We start from the raw sequence: 13,174 nt of genomic DNA on the forward strand, positions 1-13,174 counted from the left end.
CTCCCTCCCTCCCTCCCTCCCTCTCTCTTCAGGCTTAGTAAATTACATTTTGCTCAGGCAGGCTTTAGTTCTATAAGTAAGTGTGTGTGTTCTTGTCTCTAGGTGTTTTAATTACGTAGCTAACACTGATAGCAAGACTAGATTGGACTTGCTGATGGTCCTGTGTTTAAAACAGATGGTTATTTTTAGACAGAGGAAAGGGGATGAGGAGAGGAGTGGTGATGTGTGTGTATATGAAAGGTTGTGTTTGGAGAACACTGTTATTGGCAGTGGGTGCTTGTGTATACCGTATGCAACTAGTAGGTAGACTCAGATGGAACATATCTATAGATTTACACCTCTGTAGGTTTAGTATAGTATATTAGATTACAGTAGAGTATAGTAGAGTATAGCATATTACAGAAGAGTAGATTACAGTAAAATAGAGTAGATTAGATTACAGTACATTATAATAGAGTAGATTAGATTACAGTAAAGTAGAGTAGAGTAGATTAGATTACAGTAAAATCAAGTGGATTAGATTAAAGTACATTATAATAGAGTAGATTTAGATTACAGTAAAGTAGAGCAGATTCGAGTAGAGTATAGTAGAGTAAAACCTAATCAAATAGAACAGAACAGAATCCCAGTACACTAACCTGTGCACAAACCTGTGCAGGTGAGTACAGCTTCCGCCTGTGATGCCGTCTGTGTCCCTCGTGTCTTTCTCCTCCTCTATGGGGAGGGGTCACTCCACTGTGATCCACTACGGCCCCTGTCATCAGGCCTACCCCCTGACCCTGCCTGGTCCCTCCTTCCAACCCTCCACCTCCACCTGAAGACCTCAATGGATAGAGGAAGACCACAATGGAAAGAAGACCACAATGGATAGAAGACCACAATGGATAGAAGAAGACCACAATGGAAATAAGAAGACCATAATGTAAAGAAGAAGACCACAATGGAAAGAAGAAGACCACAATGGAAAGAAGACCACAATGGATAGAAGAAGACCACAATGGAAAGAAGACCACAATGGATAGAAGACCACAATGGATAGAAGACCACAATGGATAGAAGACCACAATGGATAGAAGACCACAATGGATAGAAGAAGACCACAATGGAAAGAAGAAGACCACAATGGAAAGAAGAAGACCACAATGGATAGAAGAAGACCACAATGGAAAGAAGAAGACCACAATGGAAAGAAGACCACAATGGATAGAAGACCACAATGGATAGAAGAAGACCACAATGGATAGAAGACCACAATGGATAGAATACCACAATGGATAGAAGAAGACCACAATGGATAGAAGAAGACCACAATGGATAGAAGAAGACCACAATGGATAGAAGAAGACCACAATGGATAGAAGACCACAATGGATAGAATACCACAATGGATAGAAGAAGACCACAATGGATAGAAGACCACAATGGATAGAAGAAGACCACAATGGATAGAAGAAGACCACAATGGATAGAAGAAGACCACAATGGATAGAAGACCACAATGGATAGAAGAAGACCACAATGGATAGAAGAAGACCACAATGGATAGAAGACCACAATGGATAGAAGAAGACCACAATGGATAGAAGACCACAATGGATAGAAGACCACAATGGATAGAAGAAGACCACAATGGATAAAAGACCACAATGGATAGAAGAAGACCACAATGGATAGAAGAAGACCACAATGGATAGAAGAAGACCACAATGGATAGAAGAAGACCACAATGGATAGAAGAAGACCACAATGGATAAAAGACCACAATGGATAGAAGAAGACCACAATGGATAGAAGAAGACCACAATGGATAGAAGAAGACCACAATGGATAGACAAAGTAAACAATGTTTGTGTTGTCATTAATGATTTTAAAATGCATTGTATCCACATGATTGGTTGAGGTTTGTTTTTAAATTGTCCAATTTTCATTTAATTTAATTTGTTACATGTATTTGACAGAGACAATGCACATCAATCAACATATCTGTAAATGAGTCAGATGTAGCTGACTAGCTAGAGGTCCCAGGGCAGGTAGATCAAATAAATAAATCATATTAATATTCACTGAAAAAATCTAGTCAAATCACCAGGCGCTCCAGAGGCCCCAGCCACGACCAGCCCAGTGCCCAGCCCCCCCATGCAGCAGGTGGGTAGTTGGAGTTGTCCCTGGGCTAGCTCCAGCTCAATCTCTGCATCCATCTCAGCATCCTCCTGGGCCTCTTTGTTTGAGTCGTCCAGGTGCTTCCAGGAAAACAGATCACATGACTTTAGTTATCCAACTGTGACAGGTGAATGGACTCTTCTGCCATCTTAGTGTCTTTCAGCATTCTATTCATCCTTACAGTAATATCTGGAATCTTATTCTACGTTTAGACATTCAGTTCCACAGCATTGCACAGTGGTGTGTGTCGGTGTGTGTGTTTTATGAGGACAGACTGGTCTGCGCTGTGTGTGTCCCCATACAGTACCTTCATGAGCACAGCCACCACCACGTTGATGAGTACGAACTGGGCGGTGAGGACGAAGGAGACAAAGTACATGGGGGAGATGAACTGGAGTCCAGCGTGGCACGGGTAGTCACTGGGTCCTGGAGGGCACTCACGCAGGGTGTCCTGGAGGACAGACAGGAAGAAGGAAAAGAAACAAACATACAGAGAAAATACATAGAGAGAAAGAAAGAAAGAAAATAAGAAAGAGAGAAAGAGAGAAAGAAAGAAAGAAAGAAAGAAAGAAAGAAAGAAAGAAAGAAAGAAAGAAAGAAAGAAAGAAAGAAAATAAGAAAGAGAGAAAGAGAGAAAGAAAGAGAGAAAGAAAGAAAGAAAATAAGAAAGAGAGAAAGAGAGAAAGAAAGAAAATAAGAAAGAGAGAAAGAAAGAAAGAGAGAAAGAAAGAAAGAAAGAGAGAAAGAAAGAAAGAAAATAAGAAAGAGAGAAAGAGAGAAAGAAAGAAAATAAGAAAGAGAGAAAGAAAGAAAGAAAGAGAGAAAGAAAGAAAGAAAATAAGAAAGAGAGAAAGAGAGAAAGAAAGAAAATAAGAAAGAGAGAAAGAAAGAAAGAGAGAAAATAAGAAAGAGAGAAAGAAAGAAAGAAAGAAAGAAAGAAAGAAAGAAAGAAAGAGAGAAAGAAAGAAAGAAAGAGAGAAAATAAGAAAGAGAGAAAGAAAGAAAGAAAGAAAGAGAGAAAGAAAGAAAGAAAGAGAGAAAGAAAGAAAGAAAGAAAGAGAGAAAGAAAGAAAGAAAGAAAGAGAGAAAGAAAGAAAGAAAGAGAGAAAGAAAGAAAGAAAGAAAGAGAGAAAGAAAGAAAGAGAGAAAGAAAGAAAGAAAGAAAGAGAGAAAGAGAGAAAGAAATGGGGTTGAGAGAAAGAAGATTTACAGAGGTAGACTAATTTTCCCAAATGAGGTAGCAATATAACCAATTGAAAAATATTAACTATTATCAACTCCCTGTGAATAAGTACTTCATTAGCTAGTCGTCTCTGTCGGTTAGAGATCTGTGAATAAGTACTTCATTAGCTAGTCGTCTCTGTCGGTTAGAGATCTGTGAATAAGTACTTCATTAGCTAGTCGTCTCTGTCGGTTAGAGATCTGTGAATAAGTACTTCATTAGCTAGTCGTCTCTGTCGGTTAGAGATCTGTGAATAAGTACTTCATTAGCTAGTCGTCTCTGTCGGTTAGAGATCTGTGAATAAGTACTTCATTAGCTAGTCGTCTCTGTCGGTTAGAGATCTGTGAATAAGTACTTCATTAGTTAGTAGTATCTGTCGGTTAGATATCTGTTCCATTTCACCTCTATGCTGCTATGGACAAGAGCATCTGTTAGACTAAAGGACTACATGCATAATTCACAGGATCTGATTGGAAGCCAGGGACTTTGTTTGATCTCTTCCCCCTGATAGTCATATGTTGTGAAAGACCTCGATGCCACCTTGTTGAAAGCTTTTAGCTACCACTATAAAACAGATCCCTCTGCACGCTCTCTCTCCCTCGCTCTCTTTCTCTCTCTCTCTCTCTCCCTCTCTCCCTCTCTCTCTCTCTCTCTCTCTTTCTTCTCTCCTCTCTCTCTCTCTCCCTCCCTCTCTCCCTCTCTCTCTCTCTCTCTCTCTCTCTTTCCCTCTGCACTCTCTCTCTCACTCTCTCTCCCTCTCTCTCTCTCTCCCTCTCTCTTCTCTCCCTCTCTCCCTTCTCTCCCTCTCTCTCTTTCTGTCAGCACAGTCTTGTTCTCATTTTCTGTCCAGCTTCTGTGCTACTTCTGTCTATATTTCTCATGATTCTCTAGTGTTTAAAGTCATAAATGACCTACATTTACCATTTTACTTGATGTATTTTATTTTACCCTTATTTGACCCGATACGTTGACTGAGGGCTTTTTGTACCTTCATGATGCCGTTCCAGTTGTCTCCGGTGGAGACCTGGAAGAGGGTGAGAAAGGCCATGCCAAAGTTCTCGAAGGTGGCGTGCCGACTCATGCCCTCACACGGGTAGTCAGCATTACACACTGAGAGATGGAGGGGAGGGAGGGAAGGAGAAAGAGTGAGAGGTGGGAGGAGAACGAGAGAGTGAAGGGAGTTGGGATGTAGAGAAAGGTGGGAGAAGAGATAGATGAATTTATCACTGTTCAACAAAATATGAATAAACATAAAACTTGCTTCCTTATTTCTGACAGTTCACTGCCATTTTTGAATGAGTATTTGTTTTGGGCCAAAGATAAGGGTATAGAGCCTCAGGAAAATGTATTGTTAGCCTAATTATCAAGGATGAGATGTGTTTGTTCAGTACAGTACATTTTGGTTATACATTTAGCCTTTTTTTTAATCAAGGATGTGAGGTTTTTATTCAGTACATTTTGGTTATACATTTAGCCTTTTTATCAAGGATGAGAGGTTTTTGTTCAGTATATGTAACGGTTTTCTAGTGGTGATGAAGGAGAGTCGGACCAAACTGCAGCGTGTCGATTGCGATCCATGTTTAATACAACAAAGAAACACGAACTTACAAAAAACAATAAACGAAACCGAAACAGCCTATCTAGTGCAAACTAACAGAGAGTACACATAGGACACTAAGGACAATCACCCACGACAAACTCAAAGAATATGGCTGCCTAAATATGGTTCCCAATCAGAGACAACGATAAGCATCTGCCTCTGATTGAGAACCACTCCAGACAGCCATAGACTTTGCTAGACAACCCACTAAGCTACAATCCCAATACCACCACCAAAACCCCAAGACAAACACACCACAATTACAAAAACCCCATGCCACACCCTGGCCTGACCAAATACATAAAGATAAACACAAAATACTTTGACCAGGGCGTGACAGTATAGTACATTTTGGTTATACATTTAGCCTTTTTTTTAATCAAGGATGTGAGGTTATTATTCAGTACAGTACATTTTGGTTATAAATTTGCCTTTTTATCAAGGATGAGAGGTTTTTGTTCAGTATTGTACATTTTGGTTATACATTTAGCCTTTTTATCAAGGATGTGAGGTTTTTATTCAGTACAGTTCATTTTGGTTATACATTTAGCCTCTTTATCAAGGATGTGAGGTTTTTATTCAGTACAGTTCATTTTGGTTATACATTTAGCCTCTTTATCAAGGATGAGAGGTTTTTATTCAGTACATTTTCTATTATTGTTAGCGGTTTTAAGGTACTATTACAACAGACTCACCCAGCTCTCCAAACAGTTCCACCCCCAGAGCAGCGTAGATGAAGAACAGCAACATAAACAGCAGGCCCAGGTTCCCCACCTGACACACAGACAACCAATCAACAATCAATACAGAGACAGGCAACCAATCAGCAGTCAATACAGGTTGTCATACTTCCTGCTTTGGGACACATTCAGCCAATCCGTGCTCAATAAGGACAGTTCAACCCCCACAGGAAGGAGGGAAATACAGTGCAGCAGGTCTGAGTGCACTGAGTCAAAGCACTGGTTGAAAGCACAGTGGCAACCTTGAACATGAGGTATAACCAGGCTGACATGACAAGGCCCCCCTAAGGACCTTACTAATGATTATATGGGTGATTTGGCTTGAATCACTAGAAGAAATGGACCTGAACCGAAACAACCCTCCCAACAAGAGCAATGGAAAACCAATGAGGCCTGTCAGGGAAGGATTGGCTGAAAGAAAATAACATGGATAAAAAGCACATTGATTTGAGGCAGAAAATAATCCAGGGAGATGTAGTATCCTGTGTGTGTGTGTCTGTGTATTATCCTGTGTATGTGTGTCTGTGTGTGTGTCTGTGTATTATCCTGTGTGTGTGTGTCTGTGTGTCTGTGTATTATCCTGTGTGTGTATGTCTGTGTATTATCCTGTGTATGTGTGTCTGTGTGTGTGTCTGTGTATTATCCTGTGTGTGTGTGTCTGTGTGTCTGTGTATTATCCTGTGTGTGTATGTCTGTGTATTATCCTGTGTATGTGTGTCTGTGTGTGTGTCTGTGTATTATCCTGTGTGTGTGTGTCTGTGTATTATCCTGTGTATGTGTGTCTGTGTATTATCCTGTGTGTGTGTCTGTGTATTATCCTGTGTGTGTGTGTCTGTGTATTATCCTGTGTGTGTATGTCTGTGTATTATCCTGTGTATGTGTGTCTGTGTGTGTGTCTGTGTATTATCCTGTGTGTGTGTGTCTGTGTGTGTGTCTGTGTATTATCCTGTGTGTGTGTGTCTGTGTATTATCCTGTGTGTGTGTGTCTGTGTGTGTGTCTGTGTATTATCCTGTGTGTGTGTGTCTGTGTATTATCCTGTGTGTGTGTGTCTGTGTGTGTGTCTGTGTATTATCCTGTGTGTGTGTGTCTGTGTATTATCCTGTGTGTGTGTGTGTGTCTGTGTGTGTGTCTGTGTATTATCCTGTGTGTGTGTGCATACGTAGCGGATTGCGTAGGTGTATCTGGGTGTGTGTGTGTGTGTTGCTATCCAAGGAGATACAAAGCAACCGTGGTAAAACACCCCAAGGTATCAAGTCAAATGAGAGTAGTTTCTAATTCTGTGTACATTAACAGTGTATACTAACTAGTGGGAGATCGATACTCTCAAATGAGAGTAGTTTCTAAGCCTGTGTACATTAACAGTATATACTAACTAGTGGGAGATCGATACTCTCAAATGAGAGTAGTTTCTAAGCCTGTGTACATTAACAGTATATACTAACTAGTGGGAGATCGATACTCTCAAATGAGAGTAGTTTCTAAGCCTGTGTACATTAACAGTATATACTAACTAGTGGGAGATCGATACTCTCAAATGAGAGTAGTTTCTAAGCCTGTGTACATTAACAGTATATACTAACTAGTGGGAGATCGATACTCTCAAATGAGAGCAGTTTCTAAGCCTGTGTACATTAACAGTATATACTAACTAGTGGGAGATCGATACTCTCAAATGAGAGTAGTTTCTAAGCCTGTGTACATTAACAGTATATACTAACTAGTGGGAGATCGATACTCTCAAATGAGAGTAGTTTCTAAGCCTGTGTACATTAACAGTATATACTAACTAGTGGGAGATAGATACTCTCAAATGAGAGCAGTTTCTAAGCCTGTGTACATTAACAGTATATACTAACTAGTGGGAGATCGATACTCTCAAATGAGAGTAGTTTCTAAGCCTGTGTACATTAACAGTATATACTAACTAGTGGGAGATCGATACTCTCAAATGAGAGTAGTTTCTAAGCCTGTGTACATTAACAGTATATACTAACTAGTGGGAGATCGATACTCTCAAATGAGAGTAGTTTCTAAGCCTGTGTACATTAACAGTATATACTAACTAGTGGGAGATCGATACTCTCAAATGAGAGTAGTTTCTAAGCCTGTGTACATTAACAGTATATACTAACTAGTGGGAGATCGATACTCTCAAATGAGTGTAAGAAGAAAAGACATCCTCCTCTGAAACCAGATCCAAATGTAACAATCCAACTGCTTTTGGCTCAAAGTCAATGGGGAATAAAAAGTGAAAAGTTAATCCTCGCGACAAGACGTCTTATTCTCATAAAAATGGGCGGAAAGTGTCGTAAAAGTCATCAAAATAGGAGAGGAGGGCAACATGTGTCACAGCCCCACTTCCACCTTGACTTTGTCCAAAATTGCACCCTATTCCCTATGTAGTACACTATGTGTGTGTGTGTGTGTGTGTGTGTGTGTGTGTGTGTGTGTGTGTGTGTGTGTGTGTGTGTGTGTGTGTGTGTGTGTGTGTGTGTGTGTGTGTGTGTGTGTGTGTAATTGAGTGGATACACACCTGAGGTAGAGCCTGAACCACTGTATCTAGAAGAGCTCTCATTCCTGTAGCCATCTTCAATAGCTTGAGAACTGGAGAGAGAGACAGACAGACAGAGAGAGAGAGAGAGAGCGAGAGAGAGAGGAGGAGACAGTGAAACAGCGAGAGAGGGAGAGAGAGAGAGCGAGAGACAGAGAGAGAGGGAGAGAGAGAGAGAGAAAGAGACAGAGAGAAAGAGAGACAGAGAGAGAGAGAGAGAGGGAGAGAGCGAGACAGAGAGAGAGGGAGAGAGAGAGAGAGAGAGAGAGAGAGAAAAGGGGGAACAGACACAGTAGAGAGAAAAGAGAGAGACAGAGAGAGAGAGAGAGAGAGAGAAAAGGGGGAATAGGAGGACAGGTATTCTGAGGTTAGAGAATCTACACAACGCCCATGTCACAAACAAAGAACCCGGGGAAACATTCTACCATTTTAACAGTAACGACTGAGAGAACAAGACAAGTCCCGGGAAAAGAAGCACCATTTGTCTTGTGGGATATGGAGTCCTGGAGATCCCCGTTGGCCTCTTACCCTGAAACATCATTAACAACCAGTAGAACGTCTCCACTTCTCTCTCTCTCTCTCCTCCATGTATCCCTGTCCCCCCTTTCTGTCCCCTCCTCCCCCATTCTCTCTCTCCTCCATGTATCCCCTGTCCCCCTTTCTGTCCCCTCCTCCCCCATTCTCTCTCTCCTCCATGTATCCCTGTCCCCCCTTTCTGTCCCCTCCTCCCCCGTTCTCTCTCTCCTCCATGTATCCCTGTCCCCCTTTCTGTCCCCTCCTCCCCCATTCTCTCTCTCCTCCATGTATCCCCTGTCCCCCTTTCTGTCCCCTCCTCCCCCATTCTCTCTCTCCTCCATGTATCCCCTGTCCCCCTTTCTGTCCCCTCCTCCCCGTTCTCTCTCTCTCCTCCATGTATCCCCTGTCCCCCTTTCTGTCCCCTCCTCCCCCGTTCTCTCTCTCTCCTCCATGTATCCCTGTCCCCCTTTCTGTCCCCTCCTCCCCGTTCTCTCCCCCTGGGACTCCTGTATAACCAACTTCTTTAAAGTTGGGGGGGCCAAAGCATAGACTTGTACCCTTTGTGACAGATAAACCAATCAAATGACAATTTCCATTGAAGTGTTTGGTTCTAAAAGAGCCATTGGCCACGTTTTCTCTTCCTCTCTGGAATCCTCTCCCTAGTTCTCTCTCTTTAAAACAGAACCTTTAGAACTGAAACAGCCCTCTCTGGAATCCTCTCCCTAGTTCTCTCTCTTTAAAACAGAACCTTTAGAACTGAAACAGCCCTCTCTGGAATCCTCTCCCTAGTTCTCTCTCTTTAAAACAGAACCTTTAGAACTGAAACAGCCCTCTTTGGAATCCTCTCCCTAGTTCTCTCTAATCAGTCTCACTAGTTACTGTAGTATTCACACAGAAAACTCCCTCCGGACTCCAGCTGCATGAGCCTCCCGATCGGATAACACAACCGCTCGTTATTCCACGTATTGACTGGGCGGTAAGTACCATCTATTTCCCAGGTGGTCGTTCTGCGGTCCTGGTGTGGTATTGTAGCGGTATTGTAGCGGGCGAAAGATTGAGCGCCGAGGGCCAAAGCTTCTAACACTAGTCGTATCATTATCTGTTCTTTCACAGTGAGGTGTTAAGGTGGCCTGTGTGTGTGTGTGAGAGAGGGAGCGAGAGACAGAGACAGAGAGATAGAGATAGAGAGAGATATACTTAGAGAGAGAGAGAGAGAGAGAGAGACAGAGAAAATCCTCTGCATTATCATTAACAGCAGACTCGTACATTTCCTCAATGAAAACAATGTACTGAGCAAATGTCAAATTGGCTTTTTACCAAATTACCGTACAACAGACCATATATTCACCCTGCACACCCTAATTGACAACCAAACAAACCAAAACAAAGGCAAAGTCTTCTCATGCTTTGTTGATTTCAAAAAAGCCTTCGACTCAATTTGGCATGAGGGTCTGCTATACAAACTGATGGAAAGTGGTGTTGGGGGTAAAACATACGACATCATAAAATCCATGTACACAAACAACAAGTGTGCGGTTAAAATTGGCAAAAACACACACATTTCTTCACACAGGGTCGTGGGGTTAGACAGGGATGCAGCTTAAGCCCCACCCTCTTCAACATATATATCAACGAACTGGCGCGGGCACTAGAGAAGTCTGCAGCACCCGGCCTCACCCTACTAGAATCCGAAGTCAAATGTCTGCTGTTTGCTGATGATCTGGTACTTCTGTCACCAACCAAGGAGGGCCTACAGCAGCACATAGATCTTATGCACAGATTCTGTCAGACCTGGGCCCTGACAGTAAATCTCAGTAAGACCAAAATAATGGTGTTCCAAAAAGGTCCAGTCACCAGGACCACAAATACAAATTCCATCTAGACACTGTTGCCCTAGAGCACACAAAAACTATACATACCTTGGCCTAAACATCAGCGCCACAGGTAACTTCCACAAAGCTGTGAACGATCTGAGAGACAAGGCAAGAAGGGCATTCTATGCCATCAAAAGGAACATAAATTTCAACATACCAATTAGGATCTGGCTAAAAATACTTGAATCAGTCATAGAGCCCATTGCCCTTTATGGTTGTGAGGTCTGGGGTCCGCTCACCAACCAAGACTTCACAAAATGGGACAAACACCAAATTGAGACTCTGCACGCAGAATTCTGCAAAAATATCCTCCGTGTACAACATAGAACACCAAATAATGTATGCAGAGCAGAATTAGGCCGATACCCACTAATTATCAAAATCCAGAAAAGAGCTGTTAAATTCTATAACCACCTAAAAGGAAGCGATTCCCAAACCTTCCACAACAAAGCCATCACCTACAGAGAGATGAACCTGGAGAGGAGTCCCCTAAGCAAGCTGGTCCTGGAGCTCTGTTCACAAACACACCCTACAGAGTCCCAGGTCAGCAGCACAATTAGACCCAACCAAATCATGAGAAAACAAAAAGATAATTACTTGACACATTGGAAAGAATTAACAAAAAAACAGAGCAAACTAGAATGATATTTGGCCCTAAACAGAGAGTACACAGTGGCAGAATACCTGACCACTGTGACTGACCCAAAATTAAGGAAAGCTTTGACTATGTACAGACTCAGCGAGCATAGCCTTGCTATTGAGAAAGGCCGCCGTAGGCAGACATGGCTCTCAAGAGAAGACAGGCTATGTGCTCACTGCCCACAAAATGAGGTGGAAACTGAGCTGCACTTCCTAACCTCCTGCCCAATGTATGACCATATTAGAGAGACATATTTCCCTCAGATTACACAGATCCACAAAGAATTCGAAAACAAATCCAATTTTGAAAAACTCCCATATCTACTGGGTGAAATTCCACAGTGTGCCATCAAAGCAGCAAGATTTGTGACCTGTTGCCACGAGAAAAGGGCAACCAGTGAAGAACACGCACCATTGTAAATACAACCCATATCTATGCTTATTTATTTTATCTTGTGTCCTTTACCATTTGTACATTGTTAAAACACTGTATATATATATATATATATATAATATGACATTTGTAATGTCTTTATTGTTTTGAAACTTCTGTATGTGTGATGTCTACTGTTAATTTTTATTGTTTATTTCACTTTATATATTATCTACCTCACTTGCTTTGGCAATGTTAACACATGTTTCCCATGCCAATAAAGCCCTTGAATTGAATTGAATTGAATTGAATTGAATTGAATTGAGATAGAGAGAGATATACTTAGAGAGAGAGAAAGAGAGATAGAGAGAGAGAGAGAGAGAGGGAGAGAGAGAGAGGGAGAGAGAGATCTAGATAGAAAGAGAGAGATATATATATATATATATAGAGAGAGAGATATATATATATATAGAGAGAGAGAGAGATGGAGGAGGCTTATGATAATGAGAGGAGAAATAGAATGTAGAGTAGAATACGGAATGTCAGCATTAGCTTTACTCCATTAGAATGGAGTTGAAAGGGAAGTGTGTGTGTGTGTGTTTGTGTGTGTTTGTGTTTGTGTTTGTGTGTGTGTGTGTTGTGTGTGTGTGTGTGTGTGTGTGTGTGTGTGTGTGTGTGTGTGTGTGTGTGTGTGTGGCGTGCGTGCGTGCTTGCATGTATGGGTGTGTTTGTACCTCGTGCTATCCGCAGCACCCTCATGATTCTGATGATGGTCGGGTTGATGGGTAGAGAAGCATTGTAGTCAATCTCCTCCAGAATGATGCCCATCACTGACAACAACACTATGGACAGGTCCAGCTGATTCCACCTACACACACACACACACACACACATGTACACACAGACAGTCAGATGAACACACACACACGTACATGTACACACACACACACACACACACACACACACACACACACACACACACAGACACACACACACACACACACACACACACACACACACACACACACACACACACACACACACACACACACACACACACACACACACACACACACACACACACACACACACACACACACACACACACACACACACACACAGACACACACAGACACACACACACACACAGACACAGACACACACACACACAGACACAGACACACACACACACACACAGACACACACACACACACACACACACACACACAGACACAGACACACACACACACACACACACACACACACACACACACACACACAGACACACACACACACACACACACACACACAGACACACACACACACACACACACACACACACACACACACACACAGACACACACACAGACACACACACAGACACACACACACACACACACACACAGACACACACACACACACACACAGACACACACACACACACACACACACACACACACACACAGACACACACACACAGACACACACACAGACTCAC

The 13,174-nt window shown here is 42.2% G+C and overlaps 1 protein-coding gene across 1 annotated transcript in view; it reads right to left on the reverse strand.

The window, feature by feature from the left end:
- The window catches only part of LOC121843739 (voltage-dependent T-type calcium channel subunit alpha-1I-like), a 61,208-nt gene extending 48,672 nt beyond the window's left edge, over nucleotides 1–12,536 (reverse strand). The window contains exons 1-6 of the mRNA XM_042313534.1: nucleotides 12,411–12,536; nucleotides 8,257–8,327; nucleotides 5,678–5,756; nucleotides 4,371–4,492; nucleotides 2,375–2,611; nucleotides 2,087–2,240 (exon numbers count right to left, since the gene is read on the reverse strand). Coding sequence (XP_042169468.1) covers nucleotides 2,087–2,240; nucleotides 2,375–2,611; nucleotides 4,371–4,492; nucleotides 5,678–5,756; nucleotides 8,257–8,327; nucleotides 12,411–12,504 — 757 coding nt within the window. The 5' untranslated portion in view covers nucleotides 12,505–12,536. The remainder of the gene's footprint in view (nucleotides 1–2,086; nucleotides 2,241–2,374; nucleotides 2,612–4,370; nucleotides 4,493–5,677; nucleotides 5,757–8,256; nucleotides 8,328–12,410) is intronic.
- Between the last annotated feature and the right edge of the window lie 638 nt (nucleotides 12,537–13,174).

Source organism: Oncorhynchus tshawytscha, unplaced genomic scaffold, assembly GCF_018296145.1.
Source record: "Oncorhynchus tshawytscha isolate Ot180627B unplaced genomic scaffold, Otsh_v2.0 Un_contig_2630_pilon_pilon, whole genome shotgun sequence".
NCBI classification, from domain to species: domain Eukaryota; kingdom Metazoa; phylum Chordata; class Actinopteri; order Salmoniformes; family Salmonidae; genus Oncorhynchus; species Oncorhynchus tshawytscha.